Source organism: Dipodomys merriami, unplaced genomic scaffold, assembly GCF_024711535.1.
Source record: "Dipodomys merriami isolate MVZ:Mamm:240054 unplaced genomic scaffold, mDipMer1.0.p SCAF_56, whole genome shotgun sequence".
NCBI lineage: Eukaryota > Metazoa > Chordata > Mammalia > Rodentia > Heteromyidae > Dipodomys > Dipodomys merriami.
Genome location: NW_027206135.1, coordinates 4,304,356 through 4,330,686, shown reverse-complemented (window position 1 = coordinate 4,330,686; position 26,331 = coordinate 4,304,356). Strand labels below are relative to the sequence as shown.

The 26,331-nt window shown below is 36.9% G+C and overlaps 1 protein-coding gene across 1 annotated transcript in view; it reads right to left on the bottom strand.

The window, feature by feature from the left end:
• Positions 1-268: 268 nt before the first annotated feature.
• Kpna3 (karyopherin subunit alpha 3) overlaps positions 269-26,331 on the bottom strand; it is a 64,359-nt gene continuing 38,296 nt past the window's right edge. The window contains exons 3-17 of the mRNA XM_070000164.1: positions 25,807-25,896; positions 25,322-25,351; positions 25,179-25,231; positions 24,948-25,043; positions 21,550-21,635; positions 18,639-18,725; positions 18,108-18,277; positions 15,018-15,062; positions 9,668-9,799; positions 8,305-8,433; positions 4,627-4,731; positions 4,467-4,538; positions 4,147-4,309; positions 3,552-3,646; positions 269-2,847 (exon numbers count right to left, since the gene is read on the bottom strand). Coding sequence (XP_069856265.1) covers positions 2,749-2,847; positions 3,552-3,646; positions 4,147-4,309; positions 4,467-4,538; positions 4,627-4,731; positions 8,305-8,433; positions 9,668-9,799; positions 15,018-15,062; positions 18,108-18,277; positions 18,639-18,725; positions 21,550-21,635; positions 24,948-25,043; positions 25,179-25,231; positions 25,322-25,351; positions 25,807-25,896 — 1,452 coding nt within the window. The 3' untranslated portion in view covers positions 269-2,748. The remainder of the gene's footprint in view (positions 2,848-3,551; positions 3,647-4,146; positions 4,310-4,466; positions 4,539-4,626; positions 4,732-8,304; positions 8,434-9,667; positions 9,800-15,017; positions 15,063-18,107; positions 18,278-18,638; positions 18,726-21,549; positions 21,636-24,947; positions 25,044-25,178; positions 25,232-25,321; positions 25,352-25,806; positions 25,897-26,331) is intronic.

The following is a 26,331-nucleotide window of genomic DNA, read 5'->3' as shown; positions in this document are numbered from 1 at the left end:
TGCTGTTTGAAGTCATCTGGTTTATGGAACTTCGTTATGGCAGCTTAGGATATTAATACAGATGCTGTGCTTCTTACTTGTCACTCTAACAGAGTTATTGGTCATCCTTGTTTGTTATAGTATGAGGGACAGGTCAAAATGCAATGAAAGAATAATTCCTGATTCACCACCATTGTGGCTATCTGAAAAGTAATTCCAAATTTAAATTTAACCATACAAAAAATGATGCTAAGTAATCAAGTTACTTTCAGAAATAAATCTTTCAATGTTTTATCATATTTGATAGCAGCTTTTTTTTTATTGGTTACAAAACCTAAGCCCATATACAAAATTAGGAACACGTTTAGATGCCTCTTTTGAAAGAACGTTTTAGTTTTTTTTTTTAACTGAGTTTAAAAAAAATAAAAACAATGCAATTTTAAAACACTGTTTTGAAAACTTAAAAGTGCAGCAATATACTTAGTTTCCTTTATCTACGAAATGGTGCAATTCCAATTCAAAACTGGTAAGGTCACAACAAATTGAATCAAGCAAATGCATACAAATGTCTGCACTACTTGATGCTAATGTTCACTTAAATGTTAGTTTGCACTTAAAACATGAGAGGAAATACGAATCATCACAGTAGAGGCCCAATTTTAATCTCAATGTGTGCAACATTTAAAAGGTAACTGTCAGTTAAGTATAGAGAGTCTGGAAGAAACTAAACTGGAAGGGGGACAATTCACAATATCAAGAAGATTTGGACTTTAAGGGTTTCACCGAAGTTTGTGACCTTAATTTGCTTTGACTTTGTTATTCCTACTTTTAGTGAACACCACACAATTTCAAAAATTTAGACAACAGTGTTTGAACAGGATGCAGTTACCATATGAAGCTTCAACTCAAAATCTGGGTAAAGAAAAAAAGGCACAATGAACTTCAACTCAATTTTATGTGCACAAGAGTTGAAAAATCTGAGCCACCTTAAAGAGAAATTGATTCTAAAATTTATAAAACCTATAAATAATCAGAGGCCAAACCACTATATTAAAACAGATTCTCTAGCAAGTAAAAATCTTGCAGTTTAAACATACGCTTGTATCCACTTTAGATACAAGACAAAACTCTTTAAAGTGGCTCCACCTTGGCAGATACATATATTTGTAATGAATGCACACCTGCTATGTGTTGTTTATCAGTGAAAACACCCCAGCTGATTCACAAAGCTCTGATGGCAGCTAATCTCTTCATCACAGTAAATATACCCCCTGTCCAATAACTAACTTAGTTTAGATTTTCTAACCCTTCACATCAATGCATTGGGAAATTATACCCAGTAAACAAGAGCAACAAAACCATTTCTGTGACAACACAAATTATTTAGTTTAAAAATTTTCAAATCCACATTCATTCATTAATAAATGGGTCAGACAATTTACCAAAAGCAATGACATATTAATGCCAGATTTTGCAGAATTAAAGATCACTGCAAATCAGGCTTATGTTAAATAACTGCAGATTATTCCTCTACCCAGATCCCTCTTTGAATCTTTTAATATGTGCAGATGCTTTTAGAATAGGATCTGAATGAACTTTTCCAATACTCAAAGAATGAAGTCTTATAACACTTCTAAGTAGTTGCTGGTTTGTTGCCAACCACATTATCAAAAGCACTGGTTACTAAGTAAAAATGTTTTTAAGACTAAATTACAGTAAACATGAAAGCTCCACAGTTTAAACCCAATATAAATCAACCATATCCAATTATCAAATTAAAACAAAATATATTAACTCCTGAAAGCTGAAAGCAAGATTTTTTTTTTAAAAAAAAACATCACCAATGAGTACTTTAGACTTTTGCCATTTTTAAAATTGTAGTTTGTTTTGTTTTTTGCATTTGTGTTTATATTTTCTTTGTTGTCAGGGACTCTTGCTTTCAACTTAAACAGAAGTTCAAGTCTGTAACAGGTTGCAGCTCAGGTAAAATACCATGCACAGCATTTGATTACTTCAAAACAGCAGGAACACACAGGCTGAAGTGAGTGGTCAAATAGGGCTTGCTGTTCTCAAAAATTAGGTATAATGGCAAAAGCATTACCATCGATTATCTAAAGTTCTCCAACCCTGGCTTCTGAGGCAGATAATAAACACATCAATTACTGGTAGATGAAGTACAGTTTTTTAAAACTTATCTGTTTAATCAATAACCAAGTTTCTTGTTTTTTAAGTTACTTTTTTGTGTGTCAGTTCCACCAATGAAAAGCATTTGGCTTGTAATTTAAAATCTATTCTTCCACATAAAGAATATGAAAATATGTTTGTGGAGGACAATGATGGAGGCTCAGATCACACTGCACCTCTTTAGTCTTCCAACGTGAATATGCATCATACCAAAGTGTCTTGATCCACAGTGCACCATTTTCCAAAGGAATATCAGTGGGCAGCTGACATGCCACCACTATGGAATATTCTAAACTGGAGACTGCAGTTGTCGGCAGGTGGCACCAGGGAACGGGGAAAATAGGATAGTTGAGATTGTTAAGGAGGATTCTAAAACAGTTCAGGAAATCATGCATATGCATTTACAGTCCATGTGAGAGTGACTTTTGGCAACTGCAAAGTGACTGAGACATGGCTTGCTTTAGAAGCATTGAAACGAAGAGGCATGTGTGTTTGGAGCCTTTTGTTGCTGTTGTTTTTGTCATTTGGTAGCCATCTGGTGGTGCTTCATATTGAATGTGAGAAAGATGCTGCACTCAGTTGACCTTAAAAATTAAATTCTTTTGTTTGTAGGTTGGCTGTTGGGTCAAAATTGTAAGTACCTCCTTGTGTTGCTTCAGGAATGAGGCTAGGATCTTCATCAATCTATAAAAAGGAAAAATAACTTCATTATGTTACAATACTCTATACGAGGATAAATTAAGTTTTTTACCTTTTAGGAGAGAATTCTGTATTAGTACTTTAATCACCTAAAGTATTTGGGTAAATCAAGCAATAACATTGAGAAATATGACAATTTTAAATCGAATACACACTTAAAAACTGCCCATTCTTAAGTTCTTGTATCGGTTAACCTATCTGAACATCATTCCTATAATTGCAACAAGAACTGTTTTACAATTCCGTCTTATAATGCAATTTTGGTCAAACCAGGCAATGTTGGCTCCTGCCTGCAGTCCTAGCTATTCAGGAGGCTGAGCTCTTGAGGATCATGGTTCAGAGCTAGCAGAGGCAGGAAAAGTCTGAGACTCTCTAACCACAAAAAGCCAGAAGTAGAACTAGGACTCAAGTTGTAGAGTGCTAGCCTTGAGCAAAAAAACTCAGGGACAGCACACAGGCTCCAAGATCAAGTCCCAGTACCAGCACAAAAACAAAACAAAAAACCCAACCAAACAAAAAATATACATACATAATTTTTGACAAAATATTTAAAAAGAAGGGGTTGGTGGTGTTTCTGACATGCAGAAAAAACCTAAATCATATTAATAAAGGGAAAGCAGTTAATTTACATTATACACACAGATACATACATTTACATGCAGAATCACCATAGTTTAATATATACTTACATCATCACCAGAGAAATATTGATCTATGATTTCAAACGCTAATTTATATATGTCTTCATTTTCATGTTGTTGCAAAACTTCAATTTTCTCCAAACCTAATAAAAATCGAAGTAATTAAGAAGATATTCATCATAACTGTATTCATTCTTTTTTTTATTAACTGTATTCATTCTAATTAGGAAAAATTCCTATGAATCTCAGAGCATGCCTCTTCCCATTCAAAGATGACATAAGCCCATGGGACTCTTATCTTCAATTAATCACTAAGAAGCCAGAAATAAGAGTTTGGCTCAAGTAATTAGAGCACAAGCCTTGAGTGAAAAAGCTAAAGAATAGAGTTCAGGCTCTGAGTGCAAGCCTACTATTGGCAAAACAAACAAACAAATAAATAAAATTAAAAAAAAATCAATCTCTAGAATTAATGTTTTCTGAAAAATCTATTTGGAATGTTAAGACAGCAAACAAAGAACAACAACGTATTTTGATCATTTAAAATATACTCTATTAATTTACTTTCTAATAAATTGGCTTTAGAGGAACAAATGTCTTTGAGTGCCAAATTTCAATGTTCCACTACTTTTCTATATACTCTTACCTCCACATTCTTCTATTATTTCAGCTATTGTGCTTGCTTCATCTCCAGCCATTATCAGAATGTTTTTCAGACCATCTAGAACCACCTGAACCACTTGAGAATCTTTTACTGATAGTAAATTACAGAATGGTGGTATTACATTCTGTTGTACAAGGTACTCAACCTATAGAACAAAAAGAGGGAATCATTTTTATTTAAATAATTATCTTCTGTCCAAGAATATAGTACAGAGATTAAAAACAATCAGAAATTCATAAATGTAAGAAAGTAGTGTACTTTCCAAATAATAAGCCTGACAGTGAATATATTTTCAAACTCACTTGATCTTTTCTGCCACTTATCGTTAAGTTGCTAATTGCCCAAGCGGCTTCTTTCTGGGTTCCAAAGTCTCCCTGAAGGTTAAAAAAATAAAAAAGATCTTTATCCAAAAAGTCTCAGTTAAAGCAGATTAAGGAATAGAGAACTCATAATATGACTGACCTTAGCAAGTTGATGAATAATCATAGGGATTAATCCAGCATCTATTACAGCTTGAACTTGTTGCTGGTTGCCTGCTGTTATGTTGGACAGGAACCATACTGCTTCCTATAATTGAACAAAATGAAGCACTTTTATTTGAAAAAACTACAATTTCAATGTTTTTATGTTTAACAAATTTTATGTATGCAATAAAAAGAAAATCACCTGAGTTGTGTTAAAGTGATTATATCTAAAAAGCAATTTAGTTATATAAGATCTCCTGTTTTAATAAGTCTACAAGGAAACTTTTTTCTCCATAATAGTTGTGCCACAATAATCTAGCATTAATCTATTTAAAAATACACAAGGCCTCTATAAAGCTAGACATAATTAAACAATGGTGATGGAGCAGTGAACAAAATATATCAAAATCTTTTTTTTTGTTGTTGTTGGTTGTGGGACTTGAACTCTGGGCCTAGGAGCTATCCTTCAGCTCTTCAGCTCAAGGCTAGTACTCTACCACTTGAGCCACAGCACCACTTCTGGTTTTCTGGCTTAGATCCTCAGATCTCAGCCCCCTGAGTAGCTAGGATTACAGATATGAGCCACCAGGGCCCAGCTCAAAATCCTTATTAATTAGAACATAAGTTTCTGTGCATTAGTTTCCTCTAAAAGATAAGCAGATGTTTGCAGTGGCTCACTACTGCAAACCTAACTACTTAGGAGGCTGAGAGTGGGAGGATTGAAGTTTGAGGCCAGCCTGGACAAAAAAGTTCTCAAGACACTATTAGCAAGGAACATAAAACAGGAGGACTGTGGTTCAGGCTAGCAGAGACAAGAACTTCTCTCAAAACTAAACAGATTAAAAGGGGTTGGAGATGTAGCTCAAGTGGTAGAGTAACTTACTAGCAAGCATAAAACCCTGAGTTCAAATCCTAATAAACAGAGCATGCTACTAAAGAGACTGATTTCTAGGGGAACCAGATTTGAAGCCAGCCAGGGTGAAAAGTCCATGAGACTCCATCTCCAATCAATCAGCAAAAAAGCCAAGCTAGAGGCCTGGTTCCAGTGGCAGTGTCAGCCATAAATAAGCAAGCTAAAAAGCATAAGGACCCAAACAGAAGGCCCTAAGCTAAACTCCCATTGGCAAAGTGAAAGAAAAAAGGGAAAGCCAGGTGTTGTTGATTCATATTTACAATCCCAGCTCCTCAGGAAGCTGAGATCCAGGGAACAGAGCTCCAAGCCAGCCCAGGCAGAAAATTCCTTAAGGCTAAGACATTCTATCCCCAAAATAACCAGCCAAAAGCCTGGTGCTGGTGGCTCACACCTGTAATCCTAGCTCTCAGGAGGCTGAGATATGAGGACTGTGGATTTTCAAAGCCAATCCGGCAGAAGTCTGTTCTTTTCCTATTGATCGGCAGCAAATAGGAGGTGGAGGTGTAGCTCAAGTGATAAGAGCACCATCTTGAAGTGGAACAAGCCAGGCAAGAGCATAAGGCTGCCTGCTGGGCGTCAGTGGCTCACACCTGTAATCCTAGCTACTCAGGAAGCTGAAATCTGAGGATCACAGTTCAAAGCCAGCCCGGGCAGGAAAGTCTGTGAGACTTTTCTCTCCAATTAACCACCAGAAAACTGGAAGTGGCGCTGTGGCTGAAGAAGCAGAGCACTAGCCTTGAGCTGAAGAGCTGAGGGACAGGACCCAGGCCCAGAGTTCAAGCCCAACAACTGACAAAAAAAAAAAAAAAAGGAACATAAGGCTGTAAGTTCAAGCCCCACTTCAGTAAATAAACCAGGAAAAAGCTAGACTGGAGGTGTAGCTCAAGTAGTAGAGTGCCAGCACAAAGCCTTCAAACTCAAACTCTAATACAAGTGGGAGTGAAAAGAAGAGCAAAAAAGCAAAAAGAGCTAGAGGTGAAGCTGAGCATCTGAGTATAAGGTTCTGAGTTTAAAAAAGAGCAAATTAAAAACACCATGAGACACTATTTCATACCTACTTGAAAGGCCGCATTACTATTTTAATGGAAAATTAATGCTAGGGAATTAAATTGCTGGTGGAAATGTAAAATTGTGTAGCTACTTGAGAAAATAGTTTAAATAGTTTAACAGTTCTCCCAAAACATACTATTACCATAACCCAGCAATTCCTAGGTATATAAAACACTATATTCTAATGTTCATTACAGCATTACGCATAATAGCCAAAAGGTGAAAACCCTGAAAAAAGGAATGAAGTTCTGATAGATACTACCAAACAGATAAACCTTGAAAACATGCTATGTGAAATAAGACATAAAAAGACTTAGTACTTAAATTACACAAATAATAATAAATTTGTATATCAAGCTTGAAATATGAAAGAGGACAATTTTATGATACTTTAATTGAGGCAATCGATTTTAAGATTATGCATCAGCTGGGCACTGGTGGTTCAAGCCTGTGCACAGTTCGAAGCTGATCTGGACAGGAAAGTCCATGAGATTCTTTTTATTTTAATTAATAAGATTTTTTAATTATGAAAATACCATACAGAGGGGTTACAATTACATGAGCAAGGTAATGAGTACATTTCTTGTCAAGCATTGTTACCTCCTCCTTTGTTTTCCCTTACCACCCCTTCCCTCCCATCTCTCCTTCACCCCCCCACCCACCAATAAGATTCTTAAGGAGTTGTGGCTCAAGTAGTATAGCACTAACCTTGAGTAAAAGAAAATCAGGAACAGGGCTCAGGCCCTGAGTTCAAACTCCAGTACTAACACACACACAAAAAGATTATGCTTAAAACCCCCCACCAAAGAAGAAGAAGAAAGAAAAAAAAAACAAAAACCACCAAGGGACTGGGAATGTGTCTCAGTGGTAGAGTGTTCACCTAGCATGCAAGAAGCCCTGGGTTTGATTCCTTAGTACCACATAAACAGAAAAAGCTGGCAGTGGCCCTGTGGCTTCAGTGGTAGAATGCTGGCCTTGAGCAAAAGAAGCTCAGGGACAGTGCCCAAGCACTGAGTTCAAACACAAACAACAACAACAACAACAAAATACCAAGCCTGTGCTGGTAGCTCACGTCTGTAATCCTAGCTACCCAGGAGGCTGAGATCTGAGGACTGCAGTTCAAAGCCAGCCCAGACAGAAAAGTCAACATGAGACTCCTATCTCCAATAAACTACTCAAAAAAGCTGAAAGTGGTGCTGTGCCTTAAGTGGTAGAGCACTAGCCTTGAGCATAAACAAGCTCAGGGACAGTGCCTAGGCCCTGAGTTCAAGCTCCAGGATGGAGGGGTAGGGGGCCAAAAAAAACCCCACCAGCTCTAGTAGCTCATGTTTCTAACCCTAGCTACTCAGGAAGCTGAAATTGAGAGGACTGTAGTTGGAGGGCAGCCTGATCCAAACACTACAGCAATAAATATAGCTTCTCCCATGGGGGGATTTTATATGTTCTTTATAGCCTAATAACTAGTAACGTAATGATTGTTGCTACGGCTCACTCAATAAAACCAAACCAGTCTAAAATTTTTATTTTTTGATGAGCATGGGAAGTACTAAAAAACAATTAAAAGTTGAAACAAATCAATTACAGATTGATTTCAAACAATTCTCATTTTAACTCTAGTGGTTTTAACAAAAAACACAAGAATTCATGAAGCAACAGAAAAAAAAAGTACAAGTTAAAAAGGATATATATGAAGAAATATAAATACACACTTACCTTATTTATTTTCTCTTTCGGGTGTGATAAGAGATTTGGGAAGTGTGACAGGACATCACAATTGAGAACAACCTGGGTCTGTTCATCAGTGCCAGTCACTATATTGCCAACTGCTCTGAGTGCTGCAGTCTGGGGTGGAGATAAAATGTTTTCTATCAGTTTGTTTATAATAAAACAAATTCTGTATTTTTCACAATTCTGGAAAATGTATAAAATATAAGAAGCAAATGATAAGCATTTATTTCATCTCTTGACAAAGCAATAAGTAATTCAGTAATTCTAAATTTTAAACCAAAGGCTTCTGTGAAGAAATGGAAGTTCATGGAAACATGTAAAAAAATTAAGAAGATTCAACTTCTGTACATCACCTTTATAATACCAATTAAATTTTTTTAATAAAAGGAGATTCAAAAAATAAAAGCATAATAAATGTAATAAAGTTATATTTTCTTGAATAGCTATCTTTATCCATTACTAAACTGGCAGCATAGAAAGATTTTTAAACGTCTGAAACAGGCCTACATTTCATTTCCAGAAGTGTGATGAGCAGACCTAACAGCACCTACCTAATCATAGCCAGGACGAAAGGAAACATAATGAGAAGGCTACTATAATTATTTGGGGGACAGAAAATTAAGTCTGAAACAAAATCAGTGACTCTAGACAAGGATAGACAGATTTGAAAGCTGTATAAAAACTGTAAGGAATTGCCATGAGAAATGAGAAGAGCCTGGACTATGCTGTCCATTGAAAGAGGGACAGGCAGAAGGGCAAGCTTGTGAGAAAAAATGATCAATTTCCACTTTGTCTTGCTGAAATGACAATATAGGGCTCTGTAGCATTTCTTAGTAAAACATGCTGTACTAAAAATATTTCTTTTTTTGGGGGGGGTCAATCATGGGGCTTGAACTCTGGGCTTGGGCACGGTCCCTGCGCTCTTCAGCTCAAGGCAAGCGCTCTACCACTTGAGTCACAGCGCCACTTCTGGTTTTCTAGTGGTTTTATTGGAGATAAGAGTCTCATGGACTTTCCTGCCCTGGCTGGCTTTGAACCATGATCCTCAGCCTCCTGAGTAGCTAGGATTACAGGCGTGAGCCACCGGCGCCTGGTCTAAACATATTTCTTAATGAAATGTTCTTAAAATGCTATCTCTAAAAGGCCCAAAACAATTAGCTATATGGCTCTGAAACTCATCAGAAAATCATCCTAAGTGGAAAAAATGTGGAAATCAACAAAATCAGACTCAGGAGACTAGCTGGTACAATCTGAGATGTGAGTGCTAATAGACTAAAACTTCATTGATTAACCTAACTAGTGTATCAAAAAGAATTGTGTAATACGAAGGAAAACTAAAAATACTTACTTGGACTTTCACTTCCTGATGGCTCAGAAGGGGCACAAGGAATGGCACAACACCTGAATCAATAACCATCTGGATCTGTTCATTACCTCCATCTGTCAAGTATGATAGAGCCCAAACAGTGTCTACAAGGATCTACAGGAAGTAAAAAGAATAATCAATTGTAATTTACATCTGCATAAAATTCATATCCCAAGAGTAGTGACAGAAAAAGTGACCAAATTTTATGTTTTAGCTTGATGGCAAAGATGTTTGTGAGTAATATGGTAATGGAAGGTACCTTTCCATGCCAACCCCTAATCACTCTTTACCATCAGAAGACATACAAGTCTGGGATACTTCTACCTAGGTTCTGAATTTATGTGTCAGAAGGGTAAATTTGAAAGAAAATAGAAAATTCTCTTTGGCCCTCAAATTTTGATACTGAATAATTAAGTGAAATACTCTATATATGGCCAATACACTATGTTGTTTCAAATCTAGAAGACATAAAAATAAGTAATCTCTTCAGTCTAATGGTTTTCAACTTTGTTAAGCAATACAATATTTCAGACTAAAGCAAGTAAGAAGCATGACATGACTTGGCACTTAACTTTTGGGGGGAAAAAACTGTTAAACCCCTTAAAACATACCACTGTCATCCTAATTTTACAAATAAAATAGAAGAGCTGGAAATGTGACACAGTAGTAGAGTGCCAGCCTTGAATAAAAAAGATGAGCAAAAAGCATGAGGTCGCCAGGCGCCAGTGGCTCACACCTGAAATCCTAGCTACTCAGGAGGCTCAGATCTGAGGATCGAGGTTCAAAAGCCAGCTTGGGCAGCAAAGTCTGTGAGACTTATCTCCAATAAACCACCAGAAAAAAACAGAAGTGGTGCTGTGGCTCAAGTGGCAGAGCGCTTGCCTTGAGCTGAAGAGCTGAGGGACAGCGCCCAGGCCCAGAGGTCAAGCCCCACAATTAACCTCCCCCCACCCCCACCCCCAAAAAAAGCATGAGGTCCTAAATTCAAACTCTAGTACCAGAAAAAAAAATCCATAAACAGAATCCAACAACGTTTTCTATAGCATAAATTTTATCTATCTATCTATCTATCTATCTATCTATCTATCTATCTATCTATCTATCTATCTATTAATTATTGGTCATGGGGCTTGAACTCTGGGCCTACAACGGAAAATAACTTATGCTAAGAACCACAATGGAAAATAACTTATGCTAAGAACGAGGAAAATCTCAACACAAGACTGTCAACAAATGCCAATACTGAGATAAATCTCTGTCAAGTACTGAAGAAGGATTTTAAAGTAATAACCACAAAAAATGTTTCCATGAGCAACTACAAATATGTTTGAGACAGAAAGAAAAGTTTAAGGAAAGAAAAAGGGGCTAGGAAGGTGGCTCAGTGGTAGAGTGCTTGCCTTGCATGCATGAGGCCCTGGATTCGATTCCTCAGCACCACATACGCAAAAAAGAAAAAAGCCGGAAGTGGTGCTGTAGCTCAAGTGGTAAAGCGGTAGTCTTGTGCTGAAGAGCTGAGGGACAGCGCCCAGGCCCAGAGTTCAGGCCCCACGACAAGACCCCACCCCCACCCCCCCCAAAAAAAAGAAAAAGAAAAAGAATATGATGGTGGGGGGGGGGGGAGAGGGTAGACCAAGGAACTCAAAGTTATAACAAAATAGCAAAAAAAATGTGAGATACCACACAATGGAATTGTGCTCATCCATTAGAAAATTATATTGCACCATTTGTAAGGAAATGGAAAGACGTGGAGAAATATCTTAAGTGAAGTCAGTCAGGCCCAGAAAGACAAAGGATGCATGTTCTTGGCTTATAAAGTTGTAAGTAAATACAGTGAGTATGGTATGTAAGTGTACACAAATGTATTTAACTGAAATATGGTAGACACAAGGGAAAATCCAATAATAAAATTCCTTAGAAAGGCAAAGACAAACAAAATAAATACCAGGAAGTAGGTATTTGAAAGGGGTGGGGTCAAGGGGAAAAGAGTAGATGAACAAAGATGAAAAAAGAAGGGGGGTAGAATTCAGCCAAGAATTCAGTTTATCCTACAAAATTAAAAAGAGGGAAAGGGTAGATAGAAGGGATTGAGAATTTTGAAAGGGGGGATATTGATCAAGATACAATGTATTCATAACAATAATTTTTAAAAAGTTAGATCAATAGAAATAATTTAATCTGAATAAGAGAACAAACAAAATTGAACACTGAGCAGAGCCTCAGAATCTTGTAAAACAATAAGCTCTTTCACATCATCAGAGTTCCTAGAAGCAGAGCTGAAAAAAATATTTGAAAATATAATAGCAGAAAATGTTCCAAATGGATGGGGGAAGCATGAAAAGCCACAGTAGATTCACTCATCACTGTAAAGGTAATAGAAAGGAATAAAAAGACCCATTTTAAACTGTCAAAAAGAAAAAGAAAAGGCTATTATAAGAAGTTTAAGCCTAAAGTCAAACAACAACAAAACATAAACCTCCCCAAGTACCAAGAAATTATAAAGAGAGAGAGAGAGAAGAAACTAGGTAGAGAATCAAGCATACAGTTAATTATAGATAATGTCAGTTGAAATGAAACATATCAATAAATAGATATAAATGGATTTCAATTGGTTTTCAAAATGAAACCCTAAATGATGCTTCACATGAGACATTACTACTTGGAAGACTGAAATCAGGAGGATCATGGTTTGAGGCTAGACTGAGCAGAAAAGTTTGTGAAACTATCTCCTCTAAGGGAAGGGATGTAGTGATGTGAATCTGTGATCCCAGCAACAACAGGAAGCTTAAAGGAGGTGGATTGGGGCTCAGATACACACCCAGACAGGAAGTGAGACCTCATCTCAAATATAACCAGAAGAAACCCAGGCTAATGGCATAGCAGAAATGGTGAATGGTCAAGCCCAGCAAGATCAGTAGTCTGAGTTCAAACCTCAGTACCTCTTCCCCACCAAAATTACCTAAAACAAAGTAATTTAGGAAGTCTAAAAATAGAAGAAAGTGCTGGGTGCCCTAGCTACTTAGGAGGCTGAGATCTGAGGATCACGGTTCAAAGCCAGCCGGTGCAGGAAAGACTGTGAAACTCCTATCTCCAGTAAACCACTAGAAAACCGGAAGTGGAGCTGTAGCTCAAGTGGTAGAGTGCTCGCCTTGAGCTGAAGAGCTCGGGGACAGCGCCCAGGCCCAGAGTTCAAGCCCTATAACTGACAAAAAAAAAGAAGAAGAAAGTGCAAAAATACAGCAAATAAATGACAGAAAGGTTTGTGATTCCTTAAAAAGACAAACAGAATTTAAGAAAAGCATGACAAAGGAGAAAGGATACTTTATGAAGTTTATAAAGTTAAATGCACAATTTACAATGGAGATGTAACAGACAATATAACCACATATCAGCACAAGAATTTTATTAGGTCCAAAGAAATATCAGTAAATTAAATAAATCAGAAATATTACATACAACTCTCACAAGGCAATAAAAGTAGATATGAATAAAACAAGAACTAAAAAATGCCAGTCTTGAATAGAGCAGGTTAGGAGAAAGCCAAGTGAGAGTGCAAAGACCTTGAGATCAAGCCTTGGCACCAAATAACCCCAAAACAACAACAAAAAAAAAGTACTACAGCAATACTTCTTTTTTTTCTTTTTTCTTTGGGTCCGGTCATGGGGCCTAAACTCTGGGCCTGGGCGCTCTCCCTCAGCTCTTCAGATCGAGGCTAGCGCTCTACCACTTGAGCCATAGCGCCACTTCCAGCTTTTTTCTTTTTGCTTATGCGGTGCTGAGGAATTGAACCCAGGGCCTCATGCATGCAAGGTAAGCGCTCTACCACTGAGCCACCTTCCCAGCCCAGCAATACTTTTTTACCTGTGGGAATCCCACGACATCTACCACAGTCTCACGTAGATGCTGAAACAGCAGATACTACTAAATCCTTTTTTTTTTTTTTTTTTTGTTGGTTGTGGGGCTTGAACTCTGGGCCTGGGCGCTGTCCCTCAGCTCTGCAGTTCAAAGCGAGAGCTCTACCACTTGAGCTACAGCGCCACTTCCGGTTTTCTGGTGGTTTATTGGAGATAGGAGTCTCACGGTCTCTCCTGCCCGGGCTGGCTTTGAACCGCAATCCTCAGATCTCAGCCTCCTAAGTAGCTAGGATTACAGGCGTGAGCCACCAGCGCCCGGCTACTACTAAATCCTATAAATGCTTTTTTTTCCTACTTATACCTATGGTAGTTTAATTTATAAATTAGACACAGTAAGAGATTAACAATAGAAGCTAATGATAAAATAGAGTAATTATAACAATATACTTATGAATTATTTCTGGAATTTACCATTTAATATTTTCATACTGCAATTGTCTGCAGATAACTGAAGCATAGGAAAGTGAAACTGTAGGGAACTGTTGTCTCTAACAATGAAACAATTTAACTTAAATATAATAGTATTTTTGCTTATTAAATGATTTAAGCTACAAGCCTAATTTAGCCTTAATCACATTTTCAAAAAGGGTAAACAAATGTAGCAGTGGTACTAATTAGACATTATGCTAAAAATGAACTGGTGGGTGGAGATGGAAGGGGTAGCATTGGCCAACCTGACTTATGTAACTGTAACCCCTCTGTATATCACCTTTATAATACTAATTTTTAAAATACTAATTTTTAATTTTAAAAAAAATTCAGTGCTACTTCCCTTATTTATTTACCTCCAACCCCCATGATCTACCCATTCTTAAAGCCCTAACATCTTTTTGTTTTCTTTTTCTTTTTTTTTTTTTGACATTTTTTTTAATTGTGAAAATACTTACAGAGGGGTTACAATTACATGGGCAAGATAATGAGTACATTTCTTATCAAACATTGTAGCCTCCTCCTTTGTTTCCCCTTCCCATCTCTTCCCATCCTCCCCCCTGGCCCTCCATCCAATCCTCCCCACCAAAGTTGTAAAGTTCATTTTTGACATTATATCTTTTTGTTTTCTGTACCATTTCTCTATAAATTTATTGCCCTTTGTTAACAAGTTGTATACTTGTAACTTTTAACATTTCTTTTTGTATTCCCGAGGATGAGGCTCACTGCTAGAAAGTTCTTATAATCATTTTGTATAACTTACTGTTGTCGGAAATACATGTGCATTTAATTTCAAACATAGGTGCAACAGAAATATTTTATTAGTTCTTAATAATCTTATCCAACTGAAAAAAAAATTCAGTGCTAAAACAAAAACATACAAAAACATTATAGAAGCTGACACATAGACAAAATATCCTGACCCTTGTCTAAAAAGCCCTTTCTAGTCCCATCAAGAGTAAATTCCACATTTCAGCTCATGCTTTACTTACATTTATATCTGTATGGTATATGAGGACACATAAAGCCGGCAAGATCTAAAGGAAAGAAGATAAATAATAAGTAACACTATAGTATATGGATATGAGTTTTTAAAAATAATGGTGACACAAAAAGCAGTAAATACTGTTTGTAGGGCAAGGAAAATATTAAATTTGTTTGAATATCAGAAAAAACAAAAATCTGATTAAATTAAATATAAAAAACCAAAAGCCTATTTCAAATGTCCAATTAAAATATTCAAATAAAACTGGCAGGGATCAATTACCTTAGAGAAAATATCTGTCTTCAATAAGCTTCTTTATGACATAAAATATCAGGTTGGAAGAATGGAGATGCAAGTATACAATTATTTCTATTTAAGAAACATTAATATTATTGTCTCACTTACCTGATTTAAAATAAAAATATTACTTAATAAGCTATACGAGCCATAATTAATGTTTTCTGTGTGTGGTATTAGGGTTTAAACTCAGGGTCATGTGTTTGCTAGTCAGGTGATCTATCACTTCAGATATGCCTCCAGCCCAAATTAAAGTTCTTTTATTTTTTGGCCAGTCTTGGGGCTTGAACTCAGGGCCTGGGCACTTTCTCTGAGCTTCTTTTTCTCAAGGCTAGCACTCTACCACTTCAGCCACAGCACCATTTCTGGCTTTTTCTGTGTATGTGATACTCAGGAATGGAACCCAGGGCTTCATGCATGCTAGGCAAGCACTCTACCACTAAGCCACACACCAAGCCCACAAACGAAAGCTTTTTTTTTTTTTTTGGTCAGTTATGAGCTTGAACTCTGGGCCTGGGCACTGTCTCTGAGCTCTTCAGCTCAAGGCAAGCACTCTACCACTTGAGCCACAGTGCCACTTACAAATTAAAGCTTTCAATCTTAGTTTTAATCAAGAAATTATAAGCAATAAAACATAAAGCTTAGGGACCTAGGCCCAGAGTTCAAGCCCCACAACTGAAAAAAAGCAAAGCAAAACAAAACAAAACATAAAGCTTTGTTGAATTCAACCCTTACACATCTTTTTTAAAAAATCTGATATTTAAAAATCTCTCCCACAGAGCTTGGGCCTGGCTCTTTCCTTTAACAATGCACTTTACTCTTTTTTCTATTTAAATTTTTGCTTTGCATCTACTTAAAAGTATTGGTTGGCAATACTTCATACATGTTGTCACATACCATTGTGACAAGGATGGCAACCTTATATGAAGAGATCCCTTCCAAAAATCTGCTAAATCATGATCACTTTTTCCTAAGATCAATCCACGATCATTACCACAAACAACTCCCACACTCTCCAAGTCCTAGAGAGATGATTTTTTTTTTTGCCAGTTGTGGGCCCTGAACTCTGAGCCTGGGTGCTATCCCTCAGCTCTTCAGCTCAAGGCTAGTGCTCTACCACTTGAGCCACAGCAACATTTCCAGCTTTTTCTGCTTATGTGGTGCTGAGGAATCAAACCCAGAGCCTTATGCATGTAAGGCAAGCGCTCTACCACTGAGCCACCTTCCCAGCCCCAAGGATTTCTTTACCACATGTTTGCTCTTGAGCCACCTATCTCAAGCTCCTGTTTCCCTTAATGGTGCACTTTCCTTGTTTTGTATTGTTTTTGTTTTTTGTCAGTTGTGGGGCTTGAGCTCTAGGCCTGGATGCTGTCCCTCAGCAATTCAGCTCAAGGCGAGTACTCTACCACTTGAGCCACAGTGCCATTTCCAGTTTTCTGGTGGTTTATTGGAGACAAGAGTCTCACAGACTTTCCTGCCCAGGCTGGCTTTGAACCACAATCCTCAGATCTGAGCCTCCTGAGTAGCAGGATTACAGGCGTGAGCCACCAGTGCCAGGCTGCACTTTCCTTCTATTAAACTTGTTTTGCCACTTAAGAATTCCTCCCAGAGAATTACCGTAAGTACTTTTACATAAGAACAAAAGGTAGCAGACCACTGACTAAGGATGTGAATTGGAAAGATACACAGTCAGCAATTCTCATTAGTGTTCTCACTAATATTATCTGAAGCAACTCCAATTTTTTTCTTCCTGTATTGTTACTGGTGTATGAACTCAGAACCTCAAGTTATTGCTCTTTTTATTTTTTTTTTTGCCAGTCCTGGGGGCTGGATTTCAGGGCCTGGCACTTTCCCTGAGTTTCTTTTGTTCAAGGCTAGCACTCTATCACTTGAGCCACAGCACCACTTCTGGCTTTTTCTGCTTATGAGATGCTGAGGAATCAAACCTAGGGCAGCCCATCATTGCTCAATTTTTTTACTCAAGGCAGCTCTCTACCACTTGAGCCACACTTCCAGTTTGAGCTTTTTGCTGGTTAATTGGAGATGAGAGTTTTATGGATTTACTGCCTAGGCTGTCTCCTGAGTAGCTAGGATCATAGGTTAAGAGCTACCTGGCTCCAATATATATATTTGTAATATCCAATAGGCAAAGCAGTAATAAAACTTTTGAGAAGCCGGGCGCTGGTGGCTCACGCCTGTAATCCTAGCTACTCAGGAGGCTGAGATCTGAGGATCGCGGTTCAAAGCCAGCCCGGGCAAGAAAGACCATGAGACTCCTATCTCCAATAAACCACCAGAAAACCGGAAGTGGCGCTGTAGCTCAAGTGGTAGAGCGCTCGCCTTGAGCTGAAGAGCTGAGGGACAGCGCCCAGGCCCAGAGTTCAAGCCCCACGACCGACAAAAAAAAAAAAAAAAAAAAAAAACTTTTGAGATTCTATTCTTCTTTTGTACTTTTCTTCCTTTCTTTTCTCTTTTGGTAGTGGACCTGGGAATTTAACTCAGGGTCTTGTGCTTGGTAGGCAAGTGCTCTACTACTAGAACCTAGAAGTTTTTTCTTTTTCAAGTTTTTCTAAGTTTTCTTTTTATGAAAATAGTCATTAAAAATGGACATTAAGAGGGACCGACATTCTTTCTGACAGTCTACAATACCCAACTTTTATTTCATAGGAGTCAGTAATTACTTATAGTATGTTACTTGCAATATAATTAAAATATACACTATTTCATTCCCTATGCATGAACACCTGAAGTATAAACATAAGGAAAATATTCCATCTGGCCTTTACAATTCTTCATTTACCTCCTGAACTGTCTCCATAGGCGGTGGGGGGTCCTTATTCCTGCAGAGATTGACAATGACCCATGTGACGTTCCGAAGGAAGGTGATGGGAATGGAGGGATTGATGAAGGACAGAAGAGGTTTGACAACTCCCAGTGATATGACATAATCTCTACATTGAGGACCATCACCTACAGAAATGAAAATTGTATTTTAAAAAAAAATTACATTCAGGATGAGAAAGTTTGAAATGTATGCAATGGCTCATGTTGGGACACTGATGTTCTATGTTTCCTCACCATTATTCAAAAGCATCAAATGCTGTCTCTCATTCTTAATTTTTGGGAACAAAAATTTAACTTACCACTACTGATACAAATTGTATCCTTCTATACCTTTTACACATAAAAAAGTAGCACCTTAAGTTAGTTTTTATGAGGCAAGAATATAGTCAATGCACATTAAATTCAGAGGAAACATAGTAGGTAATGGCTATGCCAATGTAGGAAAAAAGTTAATTCTTAAATCTTTTCATCCCTAAATTCAACTTACCTATAATATTTCCCAAAGCCCATACTGCTTGTTCACAAACATTCTGATGTGGTGAATGAAGAAGTCTCAGAAAAAGAGGTACTGCATCTGTGATTTAAAAAAACAAACACAGGAATATTTACACTGGAAAAATGTTGACAAATTTATAGATTACAGCCTAAATGAGTTAATAAAACACACAAGATCTGGCACACAAGATCTGGTCCAATTGTAGTTCATTGGATAAATGCCACAAGACTTATACCTTAAAAATTAACTAATTTCAGTATTTTCCCCTAGTACTATTTGAGTAACTCATCAACTGACAATACGTAAAGGTTGCTATTATACTGACTAAAAAAGAAAATGGCAGCATGAAACCTTTCCAATAATTCATTTTTTCAACATAACCTTATACAATAAAACTTTAGTCATGTAACTGTAATTCCTAATTATAGGATTAATCAAAGATTTGATTAATCTCATATCAGGTCCACTGTATAAATAAGTTCCTTTTTAAAATAAGGAATCATTATAATTTTCACTCTTATATGTTTCATTACCACAATAGATAAGAGTGCTAGTCACATCATTTTCATTCTTCACATAGTTTACATACTTTACTTACTTCTACCAAAATAAGCTGGTCTTCAATTTGAACTCTACATTCATCTCTGAGATATTTTTGCTCAACATTGAGAGCTACCTTATTAAAAATGATTCATACCTTGCCAGGCACCTGTGGCTCACGCCTGTAATCCTAACAGCTCAGGAGGCTGAGATCTGAGGATCACGGGTCAAAGAAAGCCTGGGCAGAAAAGTTCATATACTCTTATCTTCAATTAAGCACTCAAAAAGTTAAAAAGGTGGAAGTGGAGCTGTGGCTCAACTGGTAGAACACTAGCCTCTGAAGCAAAAATAAATAAATAAAAATATTAAAAAACAAAAATACCTGAGGGACAGTGCCCAGTTCCTGAGTTCAACCCCCAGGACTGGCATACACACAAAAAAAAGATTCGTATCTCATATAGAATTCATCAGTTGTAAAGTGTATCACAATTCTGTACTTTTTAGCACTATTACAGAGTTCTACAGTCATTGCCACAATCAAACCTTACATTTCCATCATCTCCCTATACTCTCCTCCAAAGAAATCTCACACCTGTGGCAATCAGTTCTGATTTGCTCCTCTGCTACCTGCTTCCCCAGCCCTAGGTAACTATTAAATATCTGCTTTCTATCTTCATAGATTTGCCTGTTCTGGACATTTCAGGTAAATGAAATCATACTGTATATAGTTAATTGCCTCATTGTCTAGATACTTTCACTTATTAGCATAATGTTTCTGGAGGTTCATCCATGCTGTAACAAGTATCAGAATTTTACTCTGATACTGTACTCCACTATGTGCACATTTTATTTATCCACTCATCATTTAATGGATATTGAGGCTATTTATGAATAATGCTGCTGTGAACATCTGTGTACAATGTCCACAATGTGGACATTTTCACCGTTTCTGAGTTTTGTCCAGGAATAGAACTGTTGAGTCATGTGGTAACTCTTACATTTATCCTTATGAAAAGTTTTTTCAAAGTAGCCACATTTTATTTTTGAGATGGAGGCTCACTACATAGCTCAGGCTGACCTTGAACTTATGATCCAACACCATTTTACATTCCTACCAATAATGTATGAAGGTTTCAACTGACTCATTACAACTGACACATTTTATTTTTACTAATTTCATTTATTTTTTGTTGTTGTGGGGTATGGGGCTTAAACTCTGGGCCTTGGCGCTGTCCCTAACCCTGAACTCTCTGAGCTCAAGGCTAGCATTCTACCACTTAAGCCACAACACCACTTCCAGTTTTCTGGGTTTAACTGCAGATAAGAGTCTCACAGAAAGCTGGGCGCCGGTGGCTACTAGCTACTCAGGAGGCGGAGATCTGAGGATCGCAGTTCAATGCCAGCACAGGCAGGAAAAGTTTGTGAGACTCTCACCTCCAAAAAAACACCAGAAAACCGAAAGTGGCACTGTGTCTCATGTGGTAGAGTGCTTGCCTTGAGCTGAAGGGCTGAGGAATAGCTCCCAGGCCAAGAGTTCAAGCCTCAGGACCGACCAAAAAAACTATCCTGCCGGGGCTGGCTTTGAACAGTAATCCTGTAATCCTAACTACACACCTGTAATCGTAACTACTCAAGAGGCTGAGATCTGAGGATCACAGCTCAAAGCCAGCTTGGGCAGGAAAGTTGTAATACTCTCATCTCCAAAAAAACTGGAAGTAGAGCCATGGCCCAAGTGATAGAACACTAGCCTTGAGCAAAAGGAGTTCAGAGACAGCATCCAAGCCCTGATTTCAAGCCCCAGGACCAGCACACACACAATAACAACAACAACAACAACAACAACAAGCCAGGCACTGGTGGCTCATGCCTATAATACTAGCTATTCGGGAGGCTGAAATCAGAGGATAGTGGTTCAAAGCCATCTCAGGCAGACAAATCTAAGAAGGGCTTAGCTCCAATTAACCAGCAAAAAGCCAGAATTAGAGGCAAGCCAGAATTAGAATCAAGAGCACCAGCTTTGGCCAAAAAAGTCGAGCAGAGCATAAGGCCTTGAATTCAAGCCCTAATATCAGTGTGCATGTACACACACACACACACACACACACAAAACACACACACACACTAAATCCTGTTATTAGAGGATAGTTTCTACCCTTAAAGTTCTACTTCATTTCCAGTAACTAAAATTAAAATTAATGACAGACTAATGACAGTTTTTAGAAGGATTTCAATCATTAAAGTAACAGAAAATTTACCACTTAAAATAATGTAAGCTAAAATTCAGTCTTTACTGTAAAATCCTGACTTGGTATCATTAAAATAGAAAGAAAAGTTCAGAAAGCAAGGAATTTAATTGACTTACTAGACTGTACAACAGCTTGAGTCTGTGCAGAAGTTCCTGATGCTATATTAGTTAGTGCCCAAGCAGCTTCAAACTGTAATGAAGGACTGAAAAAATAAAAAAAAACTTTTTAGACACAACTACCATCTAAATTTATAAACCTCAGACCTATGGTTACTTTATCCTTGAATTAATTTCACCTTGTTTTATCCAATTGCCTGCTGTACATTTGCCTACTATACATTTCTGCTTAAACATCTTACTGCATCTCAAAGCCAGTCGCTATAAAAACCTGCTTCTTTATGTTTATTGTTAGAATGTTTAGCCTACCATCCCTTGATTTCACCATCCCACAGATTATAGATTTTGTCAATCATGACCATTTAACCTCCTAAATATTTCCTGCATTTTACAGAATCATCTCTAATATAATTATACTAATTAAAGTCCTTATAATCTCACTTGATTCACTGTCATAGCCTCTAGACTGCTCCGAAAGCTGGAACCCCCATCTTACTGCACAATTGCAGTTTGTATTAAATGTTAGAGCTGTTTTAATGCTACATAATTCTGTAACAACACAAGGTCATTAAAATTTGGGATAGTATAGAAGACCTCACAAAGTGAAAACTGAATTATCCTTTCAAAAAAGGATTCTCAAAGACAGGCAATGACAGCTGAAAATTTAAAAAACAAAAACAAAATCACAGGTAGAATGCTGTATGTGGATGATATGAAATAGATTACAAGAATTAAAGCCAAGGAGGAGTGCTAAAATATAATGTATGTGTCTATGAGAATATGTTTTAAAGTTTTGAGTAGGAATCAGGGGAGTGTAATCTCGAAAACTACACTTCAGAACTTGGAATTTATTCCAGAGACATACCAATACAGGGTGCTATTGAAAAGAGCAGTAAAGAAAATAATGTTAAGCAAGCCAGGCACCGGTGGTTCACGTCTGTAATCCTAGCTACTTAGGAGGCTGAGATCTGAGAATCAAGGTTCAAAGTCAGCCCAGGAAGGGCAGGATAGTCCCTGAGACTCTTATCTCCAATTATCCACAGAAAACCAGAATTGGCACTGTGGCTCAAAGTGGTAGAGCTCCAGCCTTGAGCTGAAGAGCTCAGGGACAGTGCTCAGGCCCAGAGTTCAAGACCCACAACCAACAAAAAATACAAAGTTAGTCAATAATAGGCAGAATGGATAAAAAAAAAAAAGTGATAGTGATATAGGAGAGACTGTCAGAAGGAAGTTACATATACACTGTTAGGCAGGTAGAAAGAATACCAGCGGGCAAGTAAGATTAGCCTATCTGCCCCCCCCCAAAAAAAAAAAACCCACAAAAAAACAGACCTAGTTGAACCAAAAGCTAGAGAATTGAAAGAAAAATCTGTGAACACTGAAGCTAGAGAACTGGAAGAAAAGACTGTGAACACTGAAAAAAATAATGAAATTCAAGAAATAATACATTTTAGGGAAATTAAATAGCAATATAACAGGCAGTGGGGACGGAAAATATACTGTACAGGTTAAAAAGACAGTAAATGAGAAAATGCAGTAGCCAAGAAGAACTTATAAGATGAATTCTGGTAGAAAGAAGAGAATAAAATAGTATCAGAGGTAGAAGATGAGTAAAAGGACAATCAAGATAAAAGATTTAAGATGATACATGCTGTGCCAGATTGGGAGTTATTAAGCAGGTTGGGAGGTCTAACGAACACTGAAAAGGGAAGCCATAAAAGAGAAAATGAAAAGGTATTAAAAAAAAAAGTCAATTTCTTTTATTACAAGTCAAGGAAAGTCTTCCATTAAATAATGTGAAAAAGGGACAAGATCTAGAAAGCATAAATGAGTGCAACAAGTACATAATATGTATTTTGTAAATATTATTTCCATTCTTCACAAGCACCTAAATCTGAGGTCCAGAAAACATACACTTGGGTTTTAGTCAACAGCAAGTCCTAGAGTGAAACCAGGGTATGTGGCTCCCAAGTCTATGTATGGTTTTTACACTGTAACACAATTTTCCATGAAAAAAATCTAAAAAGTCATATCTAAACCATGGGTATATTTCTACTCCTGAGCCTTGAGTGGTTAAGTCATATCTGAACCATAGGTATATTCTACTCTTGCACTGAGTATAATTATATAAGTCTATGTCTTATAATTATTCATCAAGCTGTACATATTTTAGCATACTTTTCTATATAAGTGCTGTTTCACAGATACAACTATGTAAGTTTATGCTAAAGGCTGGAGAGAAGAAAAGATGGGGAAAAACAAGCAATCAATCAAATAAGCAAACAAACAACTACCACAGAAATTCACAGCAGAGACCAAGGACAAAGTAAAGCCTTAAAAGTAGCAAGAGGATAAAATTTATTTTTAAAATAACTACAATAAAACTTACCTTAATTTAAATATTGTTATAGAAATTACAAAATACATATTGTTTAAAGTTTTAAGAGTCTATGGTTGGGGAGTGGAGATTATAACATATGATAGAGACAGAAGGTATTTTTAAATACCAAAAAGGCTTAGTAGCAACATTTATATACCACTATTTTTATCTAGTCACTAAAAATTTCCTTGGACAACACTTAGAAAACTATCCCAAGTTTCAGTCTAAATACTCTTAAATATAAAAATAACATTTGCTTTAAAGAATTTTGGAGTTCACATTTATATTTTTTCCAGTTAATTCAAACTGACAAAGTTTTGAGACAGTCCAGTGATATGTCTAAAAACAAATGGAAATGAAGCTAATACCTCAAAAAATAGCAAGTGGCGTTTTCCCCTTCTCTTCTGGATAAATTCAGCCTGCCCTCTTACTCCTAATATACCACAAAAAAAACATGATGTAGGACAACTGATGGTGGCTGGATTTCTATTATAGAATACACAGAAAATCAGTGGTCAGCTAGCATACTCCCAGGGTACAGAACAGCCACTTAGTTTGGAAACCATGTTGACTTGTCATGAGGTTAAGCTATAAATAGAGTCATGAGCAAAGGGTGACTCAAATACTATTTGGTTGTTTTAAAATATTACTAAAAAAGAAACATAACAAGTATAGACTATAAATACTTACAATTAATTAGAAGAGGCAATACCCAAGAGAGCTAAGTCTTTCCTTTAAAATATGTAAACTTTAGAAACTAAAAACAGAGGCACTTTAAACCTCTGCTGAATATGATCCCAGAATAAGAAAATTACATTAAAATGCATGTCAATTAAAAAAGGTCAGGCTGGGAGTACATTCCAGTGATACGAGTACCTGCCTAACACATGCAAGGCTTTGGGTTCGAACTCTAGCACCACAAAAGACAAAATAAAATTTAACAGAACTGAACCCCTTGGGTAAATAACAATCCTAAATTTTAATTTAAGCCAAAAAAGGGAATCAAATCCATACTTACTTATCATCCCTTTCTAGACATTTGACTAGAATTGGTAAAATCCCAGATTTTATTAGGTCATCAATTGGTGGGTTTCTGTCACTGGATAACAGTTTTCTATAAAAAGAAACACAAGAAATTAATTGCTATAATTTTCAAATTATGAACAAACAATAATATACTGCTTCTAGACTATCAGCTAGAAACGCTCTAGGGTAGACTATAATTATATCTAGACAAATTAGTATTTACCTTGCTGCCTGAACAGCACTCAACTGGACCACAGGGTTATCACTTGTGGCATTCTGCAACACCAAACACAAGTTTTAGAATTTTTTTAAAAAACAACACCTCTATTTAAGAGACTTCAAAATGAGAATATTAAAATAACATACCTGTAATATAGCTTCTAATGTCACATTTTGCTTAAAAAGAAAAAAAGTAGTTCAGCAGAGTTTAATTAACGAAACTACATTTATTCAATAGTTTGTATGCTAACGTTAGAGTAAATATACCCGACTTACCATTATTAAATTGACTTAATTTAAAAAATGCTCTCTTGGTTACTATAAAAATTATTTCAGGCTCACGCCTATAATCCTAGCTACTCAGGAGGCTGAAATCTGATTTGAAGCCAGATTTGGCAGGAAAGTCCATAAGATTCTTATCTTTAGACTTTTTTTTGCCAGTCTGAGCAGAAAGCCAGCCTGGGCAGAAAAGTCCCTAAGAGACTTTTATCTCCAATTAACCACTCAAAAACTGGAAGTGGCACTGGTTCAAGTGGTAGAGTGCTAGCCTTGAGCACAAAGAGGACTAGGGACAGTGCCCTGGCCCTGAGTTCAAGCCCCACAACCACCACCAACAAAAACAGGCAACTTACTGCTTTAAAATCAGCATCAACATCTGAATCTTCTAAACTTTCTTCTTGGGGAACATTTCTCTTTTTCAGTAAGTGTTCATCTCTTTTGTTCTGAAAGGCAATGTTGGATGTTTAAGAACTCATAAAGGTTTATTGTTAAAGAAAAATCTACTAAAATCATCACAACTGTATTCAGCAATCATGAAAAACATAATATAATAATATATGTGGATAATTTTATTAATATTTAAATGTGTATATTGCAAACCAAGTCCTCACTTGGACATTAGTAATAAAATTAGCTAAACTATACAGCTTTTATACACACAAAAGATTCATTAAGTACCAACTATTTTGACCTATGTTTTATAATGAGGATCTAAATTTAAATCTGGGTTGAAGGTAGGAATGGGAAGGGGTAAAAGAGAGAGAGAATGATGGAAGGGGTAACACTGATCAAGAAGTATTCCACTCATAACCTGCCTTATGGAATTGTAACCTCTTTGTATAACTACCCAATAAAAAAAGGAAAATTTAAATTTGAGA